The sequence below is a fragment of the Balaenoptera physalus genome, assembly GCF_965194825.1.
Source record: "Balaenoptera physalus genome assembly, chromosome: 3".
Lineage (NCBI taxonomy): Eukaryota > Metazoa > Chordata > Mammalia > Artiodactyla > Balaenopteridae > Balaenoptera > Balaenoptera physalus.
This window is the reverse complement of record NC_138890.1, coordinates 3,434,340-3,451,720: the sequence shown is the minus strand read 5'-3', so window position 1 is coordinate 3,451,720 and position 17,381 is coordinate 3,434,340. Positions and strand designations below refer to the sequence as shown.

General features: G+C 57.7%; 1 protein-coding gene across 4 annotated transcripts in view; it reads right to left on the bottom strand.

Annotated features, from left to right (window-relative positions):
* The window catches only part of HDGFL2 (HDGF like 2), an 18,339-nt gene extending 958 nt beyond the window's left edge, over nucleotides 1-17,381 (bottom strand). Inside the window, exons 1-14 of one of the 4 annotated variants that reach the window (XM_082456923.1) lie at nucleotides 17,204-17,374; nucleotides 14,750-14,826; nucleotides 14,517-14,655; nucleotides 8,612-8,803; nucleotides 5,145-5,261; nucleotides 4,960-5,031; nucleotides 4,192-4,351; nucleotides 4,017-4,092; nucleotides 3,635-3,944; nucleotides 2,463-2,566; nucleotides 1,560-1,633; nucleotides 1,355-1,425; nucleotides 893-994; nucleotides 495-687 (exon numbers count right to left, since the gene is read on the bottom strand). In XM_082456923.1, coding sequence (XP_082313049.1) covers nucleotides 495-687; nucleotides 893-994; nucleotides 1,355-1,425; nucleotides 1,560-1,633; nucleotides 2,463-2,566; nucleotides 3,635-3,944; nucleotides 4,017-4,092; nucleotides 4,192-4,351; nucleotides 4,960-5,031; nucleotides 5,145-5,261; nucleotides 8,612-8,803; nucleotides 14,517-14,655; nucleotides 14,750-14,826; nucleotides 17,204-17,275 — 1,759 coding nt within the window. In that variant the 5' untranslated portion in view covers nucleotides 17,276-17,374. Of the gene's footprint in view, nucleotides 1-494; nucleotides 688-892; nucleotides 995-1,354; nucleotides 1,426-1,559; nucleotides 1,634-1,666; nucleotides 2,212-2,462; nucleotides 2,567-3,634; nucleotides 3,945-4,016; nucleotides 4,093-4,191; nucleotides 4,352-4,959; nucleotides 5,032-5,144; nucleotides 5,262-8,611; nucleotides 8,804-14,516; nucleotides 14,656-14,749; nucleotides 14,827-17,203 lie in introns of those variants that run through there. The other 3 variants (XM_082456922.1, XM_082456921.1, XM_082456924.1) reach the window with 3 other exon arrangements.

Sequence of the window (17,381 nt, the reverse complement as noted above, 5' to 3'; positions counted from 1 at the left end):
GGTAAACAAATGGCCGTGGGCAACACCGGGGAAAGCCTGCCACGGCCGTGTCCAAACAGACGTAAAGAGAAACGCCCCCTCTGTGCTCTCCCCCGGGCAGCCTCGGCTTCAACTAAGCCCTCTCGGTGCTGGCCTTATGGGCTGCTCCAAGCATCTCTCACCAGGACCGCATGACCCCAGCAGGAAGGAACGCTCTCCTGTCCCCGCAGCCACTGTCCCCACCGCAGACGCCCTTTCTCCTCTCAGCCCACCCGTGGCCCTCCCCTCCCAGACCTCTGCGACCGCCCGTCCCAGAAACACTCGCGCACCTGGCCGCACACACACAGCCTCCCCTGCTAGCTGGCTCTGAGGGTCTGGATGGAGCCTATGAGCAGCACAGGGGTGTGTGGCCCGGACACCAGCTGCCTTGGGGACACAGCCAGCCTGTGCAGCGAGTACCGACAGGTGGCACCACCTGGGCGGTCTGCTCAGCGCCCCGCCCGCCAGCTCCTCACCAGCGCTCGTCTCGTCCTCCGCCCTCTCCGCAGGGGCCTCCTCTCCAGCAAGTATCTCCTCGGCCTTCTCCGGCCCAGTTCTGGTCGCCTTCTGGATGGCCTCGATCTTTGGTCCCAGGACCCGAGACTTCAGCCGGGCGTAGACCTCTGCAGCCTTCTCCATCACCTCCTTGTTGGCCTTGTAGCGGCGGATCTGGCCCACCAAGAGGCCTGGCTCAGGGGGCGCAGCCACCTCACCCCCCGCCCAAGACCCTCCCCCATCACCGCACCCTGCAGCGCCTCCCGTGCACACGGCTTCCTCCTCGCTGACCACAGGCGGCCGTGGCCGGAAGCCCAGCGCCCCAAGCAGACCCGTAGCCCCACCACCAGCCCCTTCAACCCCTGGGCTCCCACCGCACCTTCTTCAACGTGGCCACCACGTCCGTGTTCTTCTGGAGGATCTGTGAGGTCACCTGCAGGGTCCCTAGTTCCTCTAACGCGTTCAGACACCTCTTCACATCCTGCAGGGCAGCGAGGGCAGCGAGGAGGGTCAGCGCCTAGCTGCGGGGGTTCTAGGGGGCCCAAGAGGGCAGAGAAGGACACCCTGGGCTGAGCAACAGGGAGCCCCGGGGACGGTGGTGAAGCACCCAGAACTCGAGGGGTCTTGGGGCCTCGTGTGGCATCACCTGGTGGGAACACAGAGCACTGCACTCAGGAGGCCAAGCTGGGCCCTTATCTGGTGGATGCCCACGTGAACAAGGACCCTGCCCTGTGCATGTGGCCTGACTTTGCCTCAGCGTCCCCAGACTTCTCAGGGAGCTCGAGCGATGAGGGGGCAGGGGAACTGAGACATGACCTCTGCACCCTGAGGAAGGTCTCACCGGATTGTCAACCTTCAGGGCGAACTTGATCTCGCTGTGCAGCTTCTGAAGCTTCTCCTCCACGGAAGGTTCTGTGGCCAAGAGAGAAGGCAGCGCCCAGGCCTGAGCGGGGTCCCTGGTGATGGGAACCGGCTCCTCCAGGGCCGTCCCTCCTCCCGTTCGGCGACCTCAGGCTGCAACCAGGGCTGGGCAGCTGGCCCCTCACCTTTCTTCTTCTCAACCTTCCGGTCTGGTGGGAACCCTTCTGACCGCTTCCGGGTCCGTTCCACCTTCACGGGCCTGTGGAGAGTCGTGCCCTTAGAAGGCCCCTGACCAATGTCCCCACTGAGGGCCGGGGGCCTGTGGGGGGACCCATGGCCGCTGCAGAAGGAAACCGTCAGGAGGCCCAGGAGGCTGGGAGGAGGAGGCTCAAGGCCCGCCTGACCTGGTCTACGGCAGCACCTGAGAGGACCCAAGACATAGCCCTTCCTCTAGGAAGTAAATAATGTGAAAGCCCAGAAATTTTTTTTTTTTTTTTTTTTTTAAACAAGTGGTTCAGGGTGAGTGGCTAGTTACGGAGACCCCAGCGCATGAGTTACTCTGATATGATGCTGGGAAACGGCAGCAGGCATGTCACCGAGCCTTCGATTCTACATCCTGCTCGGCAGCCTGGCTGCCACGTTCCCAGGGGGCAGGTTCGTTTACTGATGGCTGGGATTCCACACAGAAAGTGGGCAGGGAGATGGGCTCTGTGCTCCCACCTCAGTGGGCCTTGGACTTTAAAAAGCCTGAGAGCCACTGGTCTGGGGACAGTCTCTCCCCCTGAGCACTGGCGACACGGGGGCCACGTCATCCTCTGTGGGGCTCCATCCTGGGCACTGTGGGGAGAGGGGCAGCCTCCCTGGCTCCACCCACTGGATCCCAGGAACCGCCCCCCATGTGACCACCACAGATGTCCCAGGACACTGCCCGGTGTCCCCTGGGAGCAGGGTCACCCCGGGGGGAGAGGCCTGCTCTGGGGAAGGACCACAGACCTGGGCAGTGACTCCTGCATAACCTGATGGGGCCCTCCCTTGAGATGTGGGGACCCCCAAGGGGCTATGGGAGGAGTGGCAGTGCGGGAACGGACCTGGCCCGGGGCTTCTCCTCGGGGCGCCCTCTCTTCTCCTTCTGGCTGGGTCTCCGCGCAGGCTCTGTGCTTTGCAGGTGCAACTTCTTCGCTGATTTCTTCACCTGTAGCAGCCAGAGAAAGGGAAGGGCTGGAGTGGCAGGCGGCGTGGGGCTGCCCCAGACCCCTGAGCTGTTCCCTTTGAAACACAGTGTGACATTCCCTGCTGTCACCTTCGCCTGATGGGAGCTGATGGACTGGGCAGGATGGACTCCGTGTCCAGTCCATCCCCGGGCAGCAGATTCTCAGGCCCTGAAAGGATCACCCAACAGTGGGGCAGCCCCACTGCATTCCCCTTGCCGAGCAAGACACCTCCCGTGCCAGGGAACTTGGTCCCCCTTTTGTGACAAAACGGAGAGCAGTGGGGAGAGAACAGGGCATTGTTCGGCTCCGCCACCCCTATCGAGTGGGATCCTGGGCTCAGACTAGAAGGTGATGGGCCTGGGGAGCTTGGATTCCTGGACTCAGGCTGGCCTGTGAGAGCCAGGAGGACAGGGAGCTGACGCCCTGTGGTCACGCATGGTGCTAACGGTCACCACCAACATGCACCAGAGGCCGAACTGCTCCCATGCTTACCCCACAAGCCGTTCCCCCGCAGCAGCCAGAGGGCACCTGTGAGCACCCGCCCCTCCTCTGCCCACAGCCCTCCAGGGTCCCACCTACCTCCCTCGGGGTAACAGCCCAAGTCCTCCACAAGGCCCTGCACGACCTGCCCCGTCCCCTCCCCTCCTCCCTCTCCCCCCCTCGCTCACTCTGCTCCAGACACACGGGCCTCCTTGCTGTTCCTCCAACACACCCGGCATGGTCCTGCCCCAGGGCCTTTGCACGGCCGTGCGCTCAGCCAGGAATGCCTCTCCCCCAGGTATCTTCTCACTTCATTCAGATCCTTACTTAATGTCGGCTGCTCGCCTGAAGCCTCTGAGGTCTGCCCTCTTTGCGATGGAAACCCTCTCGCCCCCGCAGCTCACACCCCGCCCTGGCTTCCATCTCCTTGGCACCACACACCATCCTCAGGTGGTCCGCTGCCCGTCTCCCTCCCTCGTGTCAGCTCCTTAAGAGCGGGCTCTCTGTGTTTCCCTGACCGCTTGGCGCCCAGCACACAGCGGCTGCTGCACGGACGCCGCCGCACGCACCTCTCTGTCCAGCTCGGCCTCGGGCTCCGAGTCGGAGGAGGACTGGGGGCCCCGGCCGCGGCCCTTCCGGCCGCGCTTCTTGACGGGCTCGTCGTCGTCCTTGAGCTCGTCGCCGCTGCTGCCCGCGCTGCCCGCAGGCGCCGCCTCCCCGCGCTCCCGCCCCCGCCGCCGCTCCTTCTCCTCCTTGTCGCGCTCGCGCAGCCGCCGCAGCTCCTCCTCCTGCTCCCTGCGCCGCCGCGCCTCCAGCTCACGCCGCCGCTCCTCGTCCCGCCGCTTCCACTCGCTGATGCGGTCCACCTCGTCGCTGTCGCTGGGGGTGCGGGCCGGTTAGGGCCCCCGTCCCGGCCTGCCCGCGCCCCCGCCCCGAGGGCCCCGTACCCACCTGTCGCTGCTCGAGGTGGTCGGTGGCCGCTCAGGCTTCGGTTTCCGTCCGCGGGGCTTGGGGGGAGGCTTCTCGGCTACGGAAGGCGTCTCTCGGTGGGCGTCCCCCCCCCCCTCCCCCACCGCCAGGCCAGGCCCAGGCCCAGGCCCAGGGCAGCACGCCCCCGCCTGCCTACCTGGCTTCCTGCCCCGAGGAGGCTTCTTTACGGACACGTCCGAGTCGGAGGAGGAGGAGCAGGAGGAGGAGGAGGACGCCGACCTCGCCACGGCCACAGGCTCAGCCTTCGCCCCGTCCGATTCTGCTTTGGAGTCCGAGTCGGAGGCTGACGGCGCCTTCTGGGGGAGGCCGGGGGAGGTGAGAGCAGCCAGGGCGTGGGGGCCCCAGGCGTCCCTGCAGCGCCCCGCCCCGCCCAAACCCACAACCCTTCATTCTGGCCCAGAACCCCAGACATACACACGCACACACCACACTCACACGTTCATGCACACATACTTGTGTACACACAATACACTTGTACACGCTCATACATGCCTGCTTGCACACAACACACACGCACATACATCACACCTGCACACAGGCGCGCGCACGCGTGCATTCTCTCTCTCATGGGGCCCCTAAGAGTGCTTTGCCCCCTTCCGATGCCAGCATCCCAGCATCCCGTTTTCCAAACTGGCTTCTAAGGCCCTCTCGGGGGCAGCAGCGGCTGGGTGGTCTCCTGCTCCGGGGAGGTGCTCCGCGCACACGGCACTCGGAAACCATGGGCCAAAGCCCTGAGTGAAGGTGGAGGCGGATGTCAGCGGGCCCCGGGGTCTCCCTGGGGCCTACAGCCTCCCCTCCTCCAAAACGGACTGACCCTGACCGCAGACCGTGGCTGGTGACCGTGGGGAGATGCTTGAGGAGCTTCCACCGGCCGGTGTGTGGGAACAAAATAAAACACCCGTACCTTTTTCTTCCGTCCTGGAAGGGGGCCCCGCCGTGGGGCCCGGACCACGGCTTTCTTCTCGGGGGTGAAGTCCTGGGCGGAGATAAGGGAGCTGGACGTGGTGCCCACCGGCCGGCTACCCCTCGGTGCCCCCCCGGTGCATCCCTCCCCCTGGGCACCTGCCCGGGATCCGGCCAGCTGCTCACCTGGTCACTGGTCTTCTCTGACTCGGAGGAGCTTTCCGAGTTCTCCTCCTCGGATGGAGACATGCTGGCTTGATCCAGGTCACTGGAGGCCTTTCGAGCTCGTTTTGAGACCGACATCTGGAAGGGGAGCAGCCCGGACACATCAGCAATTGAGAAAGCCCGTGTGCTCGGGAAACTTTGGGGGGAGGAGGGCAGGGACCCCTTTGAGAATCTGATAAAAACCAGGGATACTGATCCTAGAAGACATGATGCTCAGTGAAAGAAGCCAGACACAGAAGGACAAATACTGTGTGATCCCACTCACAGGAGGTCCCTAGAGAGTCAGACCCACAGAGACAGGAAGTAGATGGTGGGGGCTGGGGGAGGGGGAGTCAGGGTTTCATGGGGACAGAGTTTCAGTTTGGGAGGATGAGAAAGTTCTGGAGATGGATGGTGGGGATGGTTGCCCAACGGTGTGAATGTAAAATGCTACTGAACTGTGCGCTTAAAAATGGTTAAGATGGTGAATTTCACGTTGTGTGTAATTTACCACAATTAAAGAAAATGAAGAATACAAACCAGGGATCCTTCCCCCAGAAAAACACATACACATATGTTTTGCAACTACATAGAGGTGGTGGTTGCACCACACTGTGAATGTATTAAATGCCACTGAGTTGTACGTTTTAGAACGGTTAATTTTATGTGAATTTCACCTCAATAAGAAAGATTTTTTAAACACACACACACATACAATTCTGAATTAGGTTTCAGGGGTTCACAGACTCCCAGATGCCCACTCAAAGAAGCCAATTTAAGAAACTGTATAAAGGAAGAACTGAGGAGGCAAAGAGGACTGAGCTTTGGACACAGATCTCAGCCCACTGACGCCTGGTCCTCCCCGTCAGGGCGTGGGTTTAGGTGCGATACACCTCTGCCTCTGTCCCATTACAGCCCAGACTCTCTGGTTCTCGTCACAAGCACTTACTGAGACCATCTTGCCTCCTCCGGGGCCTGACCAAGGCCAGGGTACGATGGGCTGCACTGTGTTCCCCCAAAACGCATACAATGAAGCCCTGACCCCCAGGACCCCAGAATGTGACTATTTGGAGATGGGTCTTTGAAGAGAGAATTAAAGTAAAACGAGGTATCAGGGTGGCCCTGACCCAATATGACTGGGGTCCTTATAAGAAGAGGAGATTAGGACACAGACATGCACAGAGGGAGACCACGTGAAGAGATGGTGGACACACAGAAAAACAGCGACAAAAGAACGTTAACTAGAGAGAGCACAAAGCTGACCCGGCGGAAAGCCATAGCCACACCCCCAAAAATGGAGAAAGGAACACCAATAGGTGTGTTCCCAGCTAGGGTGCTGGGTTACGAGGGAAGAGGTCGTCTAAATGTCTCCCTAGTGTGGGGGAAAGGTGTTGTAATAATGACATATTCATTTAATGCAAAGTTGGCCAAAAAACCCCAAAAAACAAAACCTGAATACATACTAACCTACAAGTAGTGGTTAATATCTAAGAGGTAGGATGGGGGGGGCCATTTATTTTCAACATATTTCTGTCTAACTCCTCCAATAACTGTAAACAGAAACAACAGGGACTTTTAAAAAACGATGCCAGGGACTTCCCTGGTGGTCCAGTGGTTAAGAATCCGCCTTCTAGCAACCTAAGTGTCCATCGACAGATGAATGGATAAAGAAGATGTGGCACATATATACAATGGAATATCAGCCATAAAAAGAAACAAAACTGAGTTATTTGTAGTGAGGTGGATGGACCTAGAGTCCGTCATACAGAGTGAAGTAAGTCAGAAAGAGAAAAATACCGTATGCTAACATATATATGGAATCTAAAAAAAAAAAAAGGTTCTGAAGAACCTAGGGGCAGGACAGGAATAAAAGACACAGACGTAGAGAATGGACTTGAGGACACGGGAAGTGGGAAGGGTAAGCTGGGACAAAGTGAGGGAGTAGCATGGACTTATATACACTACCAAATGTAAAACAGATAGCTAGTGGGAAGCACCCGCATAGCACAGGGAGATCAGCTCGGGGCTTTGTGACCACCTAGAGGGGTGGGATAAGGAGGGTGGGAGGGAGACGCAAGAGGGAGGGGATATGGGGATATACGTGTGCATATAGCTGATTCACTTTGTTATACAGCAGAAACTAACACAACATTGTAAAGCAATTATACTCCAATAAAGATGTTAAAGGAAAAAAGAAAAAGAAAAAAAAGAAGAATCCTCCTTCCAATGCAGGGGGCGGGGGTTCGACTCCTGGTCGGGGAAGTAAGATCCCACATGCTGCGGGACAACTAAGCCTGCACGCTCTAGAGCTGGCACACACCACAACTAGAGAGCCCACGTGCTGCAACTACTGAACCCACGCACCACAACTAGAGAAGTCCACACGCCGCAACGAAGAGCCCGACACAACTAAGACCTGACACAACCAAATAAATAAATAAATAAATAAATAAATAATTAAAAAATAATCATAACGTTTAAGGACAAGGAAATGCTCATCTATTAGATGGAAAAACAGCAAGACACATTACGTGCGTGATTGCCAATTCCATACTTTACATACCCACCCCGCCCGTGAGGCACACACAAGATCACGGAGAAACACATCAGGATGTTTCTAGTCCTTGGCGCAGAAACCCCCTCAGATAGTTCAGGCATTTTTCACCGGCTTCTTTATGCTTTTCACATCTTCTAACTTATCTACGATGAGCATGGCTTATTGTTATAACTGGAACCAAAAGCAAAGGTTATTTTTAAAAATCATAAAAACAATGCCTTACTCTATCAAAAGAATTTGCTGCTAGGTCCTGGTCCTTTCATTCTGCACCCAAATATTCGGAAGCAGTCAAAAGGCAGAGAAGAGGGGAAAAAAGGCAGGAAAGAGAATCTCTCCAAGAGAACTTAAAACTCACATCCACACAAAAACTTGTACACGAATGTTCACAGCAGCGTTATTTGTGATGGCCCCAAAGCGGAAACAACCCGAATGTCCATAAACGGATGACAGATAAACAAAGTGTGGTCCAGCCACACCCGGGAATATCGCTCAGCCACGAAAAGGAGAGAAGCCCTGACACTCGCTACCACATGGATGGACCCTGAGGACACAATGCTCAGTGACAGAAGCCAGACACAGAAGGACACACGGTGTGTGATTCCACTGATGGGAAACGTCCAGAACAGGCAAGTTCCACAGAGGCGGATTCCTGGTTACTAGAGGCTGCGGGTGGGGATGTGGGGGGACTGCCAGTGGGGACGGGGTTTCTTTTTGGGGTGATGGAAAGTTCTGGAACTGACAGAGGGGATGCTGGCACAACTTTGTGAATGTACTAAAAACCGAAAGAAGGAAAGGGAGAAGAGCAGGCGGCCAGACGGAACCTGTGGAGGGAGGAGGAAGGGCCCCAGCCCCTCACAGGCCAGCTGTGCCCGCCCCACCCCTGTGCCCCTACCTTCAAGGCCACCGCCTTCCGCTTGAGGCCGCTGTTGTCACTGCTCTTGTCCGAGTCCGAGTCACTCTCCATCCTGTCGCTGGCGGCTGCAGCGGTCACAGCTGTGACGGCCATGACCCCCCGGTCCTCGTCGTCCTCACTGCCACCTGCCGGGTCGGCTTCAGGGGCCTCGCTGTCGGAGGAACTCACCGGCTGGGGGTGGGGACAGAGACAGCAGGTCACCACCAGGTGTGGCCCACAGGACAGCAGCCACTGGCCGGGTCTCAAGTGTCAGGGTCTGGCCTGCTCGCTCTCCAAATGCGGGAACTGAGGCCCAGAGAGCTCCAAGGGGGACTTCCCTGGCGGTCCAGTGGTTAAGACACTGTGTTCCCAACGCAGGGGGCGTGGGTTCAATCCCTGGTCGGGGAACTAAGATCCCACACGCCGTGCGGTGCGGCCAAACAATATTAAAAAACAAAGCAGAAAGCTCTGAGGACTGATGCGGCAGGACGAGATGGGCACGTGTGTGCTAGCCACTAGGATTCAAGCACTGCAGGATCTGAGGGCAAACCCTGGGCCAGTGACTTAAGCCCCTGTGTGCCTCATCCCACATCTGAGCAATGGGGCCGACAGCACTTCGGCCTCACAGGGCTGTGGCGAGGGTGAGACAGAAGTGGCACGTACTGAGGACAGTGCCCAGACTGGCAGGAGGTCCATCGAGGTTTGCTTTTTGTAAAAATTATTATTATCGCAATTACTAATGAGGAAGAAAATGACCTAGGACAGGACCTCTGGGTGCGAACTTCCAGGCACTTCTATTTCTGTTTTAGCCAAAATGCCTGCTCAGGCGGTAACAGCCGCAAAAATAGCAGACACGTAGATGGCACTTCTTCTGTGCTAGCCGCGTGCCGGGCTCGTCTGCACACTCAGTTGTCGTCTGTGAGCAGCAGCCAGGTACCAGGCACTGTGCTAGGGAGATGGGAGCGCCCAGACGTGAACACGGCACGGGCCCTGCCCCTGGGGAGCTTACAGTCTAGTGGGAGACCGACCACGGCCATGTGAACAGACCAGAGTCAGGGGGTGTGGAGGAAAAGGAACCCTCCTACACTGTGGGGGGGGGGAATGTAAAGTGGTTGCAGCCACCACGGAAAACAATATGGCGGTTCCTCAAAAAACTAAGAATACAGCTACCACATGATCCAGCAATCCCACTCCTGGGCATATATCCAGAGAAAACTATAATTCGAAAAGATCTACGCACCTCTATGTTCACAGTAGCACTATTTACCATAACCAAGACACGGAAACAACCTGAATGTCCATCAACAGATGAATGGATAAAGAAGATGTGGTACGTATACACATTGGAATATTACTCAGCTGTAAAACAGAATGAAATAATGCCATTTGCAGCAACATGGATGGACTTAGCAATGACCATACTAAGCAAAGTAAGTCAGAAAGAGAAAGACAAATACCATACAATACCACTTATATGTGGGATCTAAAATATGACACAGGGAATTCCCTGCTGGTCCAGTGGTTAAGGCTCTGCGCTTCCACTGCAGGGGGCATGGGTTCAATCCCTGGTCGGGGAACTAAGATCTGGCATGCCGTGTGGCACAGCCAAAAATTTTTTTAAAAAAAAGGGTAAAAAGTGCCACACGAAGTAGGTCAAGCCCCAAACCTGAAACACTGGGAGAGAACCATCAGGCTTTCAGACGGATTTCCCTCACACCTCTCCTCCAGGGCGTCACTTTTCTCTGGGGCACCCCTGGTGAGTGGAGAAGGGAAAGGACGTCCCCGGTTCTTCACGGAGGAAACAGCAGCTTGGAGTGTGAGTGACTAAATGGAGGGTCCAGGACCCTCCTGATCGTCTGCGGGAGGAACGGAGTCAGCCTCGTGGCAGCGAGAGCTAGCAGACACGAGGGATCACCTCTCTCCGTGTAGCATGTGGGGAGCTGTCATTCTCACTCTGCAGACAAGGCAAAAGGCGGCGTGATGGAGCCAGATCACACGGCGACTAAGCGACAGAGCTGGGGTGCAACCAGCTCTGCCGGGCCCCGAAGCCTGGCCCACTGGACACAGCTACTGCCTGTTACAAACCCCAGCTTGCTTCTGCTAAGCGCTCAACCAGCTGTGGCCGGATGTGCGCCTCGACAACCGGGGAGGTGACTGGGATGAGTGGGCATGTTCCATAAGTGGGGAAACAAGGTCTCCGGGAAGGTAAGTGACTTGCCCTGCACTGTGCTTTGGGGATAAAGCCAGGAACTCTGCATCTCCTGGGCTCGGCCCACGGGACCTAACTACCTGCCAGCAAAAGTTTTGGGAAATCCGATCCCCATGGAGACGTCTGGAGGACAGGAACACTGGTGGCTCGGAGAGGAACCAGGAAATAAAGGCCAAGAGCCAGCTGACCTGCAACCATCCCGAGACCCACTGGTTGAGTGAGATGAGTGATGAGTGTTGGTCTCTTTCATTGTCTTTTTTTTTTTTTGGCCTCACCGCACGGCATGCGGGATCTTAGTTCCCCGACCAGGGATCGAACCCGTGCCCCCTGCATTGGTAGCTCAGAGTCTTTTTTTTTTTTTAGATTGACTGATTGATTGATTGATTGATTGCTATGTTGGGTCTTCGTTTCTGTGCTAGGGCTTTCCTTAGTTGCGGCAAGCGGGGGCCACTCTTCCTTGCAGTGCGCGGGCCTCTCACTATCGTGGCCTCTCCTGTTGCGGAGCACAGGCTCCAGACGCGCAGGCTCAGTAGTTGTGGCTCACGGGCCCAGTTGCTCCGCGGCATGTGGGATCTTCCCAGACCAGGGCTCAAACCTGTGTCCCCTGCATTAGCAGGCAGACTCTCAACCACTGCGCCACCAGGGAAGCCCGGGAGCGCAGAGTCTTAACCCCTGGACCACCAGGGAAGCCCCCTCTCACTGTCTTAATGGGTCGAGAGGGTGACAGAGATGGAAAGGGAAGGTCAGGCCCAGCCTGGCCTCCTCGGTCCCCAACACCTCGCACCCCTGTGCCAGGTGCCTGATGTGCACTGGCTCACTGTGTTCCCCCGACAGCCCCATGAGAGCTTGTCGTACCCTGAGCCTCTGTTTTAGATGAGGAAACTGAGGCTCCGAGAGGTGACATCAATCAATCCCCAAAGGACACGGTGAACAGGAGGAAGAGCCAGGCCTCGAACCCAGGTCCACGCATCCACACAGCAGGGCTCTTACTCCAGGATCCATGTGTAGAGGTCCTTCTCTGGGCCCACCTGCCCCTCCAGGACCCCACCCAGCTTGTACCAACCAGAAAAGAACTTCAGCCTGGGAGACGGGAGGCCTGGGTTTTAGTTCCAGCTCAGCTCAAACCAGCTACTGGGACAGGTCCCTTTACCTCCTCTATCAGGTCACGAGGATGTATCAACTGGGATCCTTCTAGGTCAATCCTTCTCAACAAGGGGTGATTCTCTCCCCCAGGGGGCATTTGGCAATGTCTAGAGACATTCAAATTGTCAAGATGCGGGGGGGGGGGGTCTTGGCATCGAGTGGGCGGGGCCAGGGATGCTGCTCAACAGCCCACAGTGCCTAGGACGCGCCATGGAGAGGGAGAGAAGTTGAAAAACCCTGGTCTAGGTTTCTGAGGCCTCACGTTCTAGCTGGGTCCTTCTGGGCAATCAAGCGAACGCTCCGGGCCTCAGCGTGCTCAGCTATAAAATGGAAAAGATGCCACCTACCCAGCCCATCTTGGGATTACTGGATATAGCTGGAACCACACTGAGATACCGTTTTCCACCTCCTGGCTTGGCAGGAGGGTGCGGGAACAGGCCCTGCCATACGCTCCTGGTGGGAGCACGCCGAGTTAAGGCTGTCAGAAAGAATGAAGCCATTCTCTGCACAGACGAGAGAGACCAATTGGGGGAATAAAGCCAAGTGGAGCATTACATGCTTCAAAAAAGCAAGCTATGTAGGGTTTTACGTGAACAAAGAATCTTGGAAGGACACACAAGGAACTGGTAGCTGGGGCTACCTTGAGAGGAAACTGAAACAGAACGGCCGAGAGGCAGGGCTGATCCCTCACCGTACGCCCTTTTGTACTTTTCAGTCTTGTACCAGGAGTCTGTACTCCCACTCGAAACGTAAAACTAAACGAAAACTTTATAGGATGAAAAGACAGACTGCCCGGGCACCCTCCAAGCGGTGCTTCCAAAAGCCTGCTGTGGACTGGCTCCATCAGAAGCATCTAGATAACTCGGGGGAAGAACCACCTCAAGGTGCCCAGGCCTCAGCCCTAAACTACCACACCTAAACCTCTTGGGGTAGGGCCCAGGGATCTGCATTTTTAACCCAATGTTCTGTTTGGAGGCACAGATGGGTCAGAGAACCAAACAGCAGTAATATGCTCTCACACCTATAGCTACTTCTCAACCTGGGGAGTCTGTATGGGGTGGGTTTAATGTCAAGGTTACACCATTTTTGAATTTCATTTCCTTGAGGGCAGGCATCTACGCGGTACTTCACAGGCTGAGGGTGCGTAATAAACATTAAATGGTGTGATGATTCACCAGGAGGCAATAAGCTTAGGACAAGACTAACGAGCACTTGGGCTGGGGCCAGAATACGGTCTCATGAAACTCAACTACCTTCAGGAACTTCCGATCCGTTTACCCAAGTGCGGAATGTGCAAAGCCCGGAGAGACGGCGGGGACCAAAGCAGGGGGAACGTCCATCTCCCAAACCCATCACGGGAGGTAAAAGACACCACACACATGAAACGTGGGCCTGGCCCCTTGAGAAGGGGCTGCCAAACCCTCAGCACTGGAGAGAGCTCTCGAACGGACCCCAGGTTCTAGATCGTGAGCTCCCAGAAGGCAAGAGGCGTGTCTGCTTCACCTAGGATTCCTGGTCCCTAGTGCGCCACATGGCATGCGTGCGGCCGGGGTCTATACAGGAGTGTTTGCCGGGTCGGTGGGTAGACGGAGGCACAGGAGAGGCACACCCAGACCATCTCGAGACCCCGAGTTCTCAAGCAGGACCAGATGCTACAAAACTACTCGGTCCTTCTCTCACACAAACCAGACCCTCTCCGACTCCCGCTTCCCCGCCCACAGACCAGGAGGGAAGTCCATTTCTTCCCTAACAGCAGAGGTCCGAGCCCTGCGGTCAATTCGCCGGGTCTTCCGGCCCACCTGGAGCCCACCCCTGCTGAGGCCAGGCTACTCCACCTCCCCGCAACTCCCCTCGTCTGCATCTCGCCCCAAAACACCCAGAGCAAGGCACCCCTCTGCCACCCTTCCTCAGCTTTCCACGGCTTCTGTACGAATTTAACTTCAACTTCTCTAAATTCCCTTTTTTCCCTGAATGTTTCCAGACACTGATTTGCCACTGAGAATGTCATCTCTGTGACTCTTAGCACTTCTTTCCCACCTAAGCAAGAGCTCTCACGTCTACTAACTACAGCCTTTTTCCGAGTCTGAAATCTGGCAGTAATGGGGGAAGGAAAGGGTGTTACTGAAAGGAAAAAAATTTTTCTCCTTAGAAAACAAAAGGTTTTTTAGGAGCTCTAACGATGCTGTTTCACATTCAGGCTAACCCTAGAGCAGTGGGTCTCACCAGGAGGGATCCTGCACCCCTCCACCCGACACTCGGCAATGTCTGCAGACGTGTTTGGTTGTCACAACTGGGTAAAGAAGGAGCTCCTGGCATCGCATGGGTGGGGCCAGGGATGCTGCTCCAACCCCAACAGTGCCCAGGACCACCCTCACGGAGAACGATGAGGCCCCAAACATCAGCGGTGCCCAGCGGGAGGAGCCCTGTCCCAGAGGCCTCTCCTTTCTCTGTGGGACAAGCTATGACCACCTCTGGTCCCCAGCGCGCTCGAGTGCCCGCCTGACCTGGGCTCCGCAGACCCCCGCCAGCCTCCTACCCCCATCATGGACTCACCAGAGGAGCACTGTAGCTGGCATGGGGGTTGTTCTGGATCTCCCACAGGCCCTCATTGAAGCCTTTCCTCTTGTTGGGTTTCCCGTACTTATCTTTACACTTGTCGTAGGGAAACAGGTCCTTGGGTCCCAGGAAGGCTCTGGAGAAAAGAACCACCGGCCGAGCCCAGGTGAGCCAGGCCACCCCGGGAGGCAACAGCTGGAAAAACTCCACCCCCAGCGGGGGACACTTACGTTTCGTGGGTACCAAAGAAGAAGATGGGGTACTTGTTGGGCGGGGGCTTCACGGCACCGTCGGCGATGTCATCGATCTGCAGTGAGAGGCCAGTCAGGGGGTGGCTGGGGGGTGGGGGACAGCTTCACCCACTGACCCAGGAAGTGACCAGGAAAACAGCCAAGTTACTTGGGGGAAAGCACGCTGGGAGGAGGGGAGCCTTCAGAGGAAGGCTCATCACCTTCCAATTAGGCATCTGCCTTCTTCTGTGCAACGCGCCCCCCCCCAATTGCATACCTGTCCGCTCCCCCCAGGGTGCTCTCTCTTCCCCCAAGGTAGGTGTTTCACCTGGGCAAAGCCAAATATGGTCCTCTGAGCAGCCAGGGGCTGGGGCCAAGCCCAGCTTCTGTGAACTCCCAGGACCCCCCAAAGGACCCCCTCCTGCAAAGAGGCAATCGGTGATCAGTCTCCCAGAGGCTGCAGCTGGCAGCTCCAAGGATGCAGAGGGTGGGGGGTGGGCTGCAGGAGACAGGCCCGGAGCATCCAGGAAGTCCCACCCTCTCCCTATAGGCCCATGGGCTCCAGCAGCTGTCAGTCATTTCCCCACAGGAGGCTAGCAGCCCCTTCCCTTCCAATCAGGTGCTTGGAAGCATTCTGGGCTTAGAGAGCCAGCTGGAGGGGGGCGCGGAGGAGAGGGAGAAGCTGGTACTCTGGGAGGAAGGGAAGTGCCCGTAAAGTTTTATCACTCTGGTGCTTCCAAGAAAGTAAGCCCGAGCAAATCAGGTTGAGTGGGTTCTCTGGTCCCCATTAATTCCTTCCCGTCCTCTTCAAAGCCTGGGAGCTGCTGGAACCTTCCCTGCCCCCCTCACCCAGCTTCCTTCCTCAGTTCTTTGGGCTACTTTTCAAAGTCCTTGGGCCCTGGGCCCCAAACACCCATCCCAAGCATCCCGCTCCTGCACAGACACATCCCCAAACTCCATCACCCTGAGGACCAGCCTGCCATGCCTTCCAGGCCCGCTTCTGCTCTGACCCACCGAGGACCCGCCTCTGAGCCTGAGGCACAGACATCCCAGCGGCAGCACCCGTTATGGACCACTCTCAGGGCTGCCTGGTTAGCAGTCCCTGAGCCCACTCCTGGCATCCTGTGGCGGCCTCTCTGCAACCAAACGCCCAGCTCTGTGTGATGCCCTTCTGCTTACTTCCACCCAGAGGGAGGGAGGGTCTGGCAGGGAACGAGGCTGAAATCTCCAGGCACCCCACAGTACTGCCCAGGCAACTCCTGAGCTCCTTCTGTTCCAGCCGAACCTTCAGCTTCATGCTTCTACTGCCTCCCCCTCCAAATTCCTTCAGTCCTAACATGCATATTCCACCAACATCAGTCCTGGGGTGACTTAGACCTGGGGATGGCAACAACCTCCTGGCCCCTCCTCCACACTGGCCTGCCCCACAGACAGTGCCTGAAACTCCACTCTGCAGTTCTGAGACTCGCACTCAAGACTCCCTTCAGAACTGGACCCCTCGAACCATCTGGGTCCTCTGGATCCCAGCTTTCTCCAGAGGGGATCCCTAAAGTCCCCTGGGCCCAGCCCCCTCCCTCAGGGGCTCTCTCTTTCCAGCTTGAGTCCCCGTGGCTGGCCTCTGATTCAAGCATCCCTCCACCCACCCCAAGCCCTCCCTCCACCCTGTGCTCCCACCAGCCTCCTCCACCAGGGTCTGGCGGGGGAGTCCTCACAGGGCACCAGTCCCCAGGGTCCCCCAAACAAGTCTTATTCCAATCTCCGGTCTCTGATGCCCCACATTTTCAGATCCAGTCCCCTCAGCTCCAGCGACCTTGTGAACACAGCACCCAGCCCTATTTCCAGCCCTGGTCCTGCTGAGCATCTCTCAACCTTGACCCTCAACTCTTCTCCCTTACTGGAACCCTTATCCATAGGCCCCCTTCATACATGGCTCAGGACCCCCAGCCCCTCAGAACTTGGCTTCTTTTTGCCCCCCATAAAGAGGTCCTTCAGCCCGGAGCACCTCCTTCCCATTAGTTTGAACCCTCTCCTCAAATCCCAGATTCCTCAGCTCCCCTCACACCCACCAAACTCCTTCAGATTTGAAGCCTGGCTCCTCAGGCCCCAGGTCCCTCAACCCCATGTCCCTCGGCTCTGGAACCCCCAGAGCGGGTCCCCCAGGCTCGGGGCCCTCCGCCCCTCCGGCGCGCGGGTCGCTCAGGCCCGGGACCCCCAGACCTCCTGGCCCAGGTTCCCGCACAATCCCCGCGCGAGGGTTCCTCAGGACGGGGACCGCCAGACCCCCAGGCACGCGAGTCCCCCAGGCCCGGGTCCCCCCAGAACCCCGGCGCGCGGGTTCCTCAGGCCCGGAGTCCCCCAGACCCCGGGAGCGCGGGTCCCTCAGGCCCGGGGCCCCTACTGCCCCACCCCACCCCCAACCCCCCGTCGCCTGGCCCATCTCCCTCGCGGCCTCACCCGGGCCGGCCAGTGCGGGTAGCCCTTCATCTTGGCGAACACCAAGTCCCCGGGCTTGAAGGCGTGCGGCATGCTGGCGGCGGGAGGCCCAGGCCGCGGGAAGCGGCAGCGGCACGGGCAGCAGCAGCGGCGGCGGCGGCGGCAGCGGCGGCAAGGGGAGGCGAAGCCGGGGGCGGGA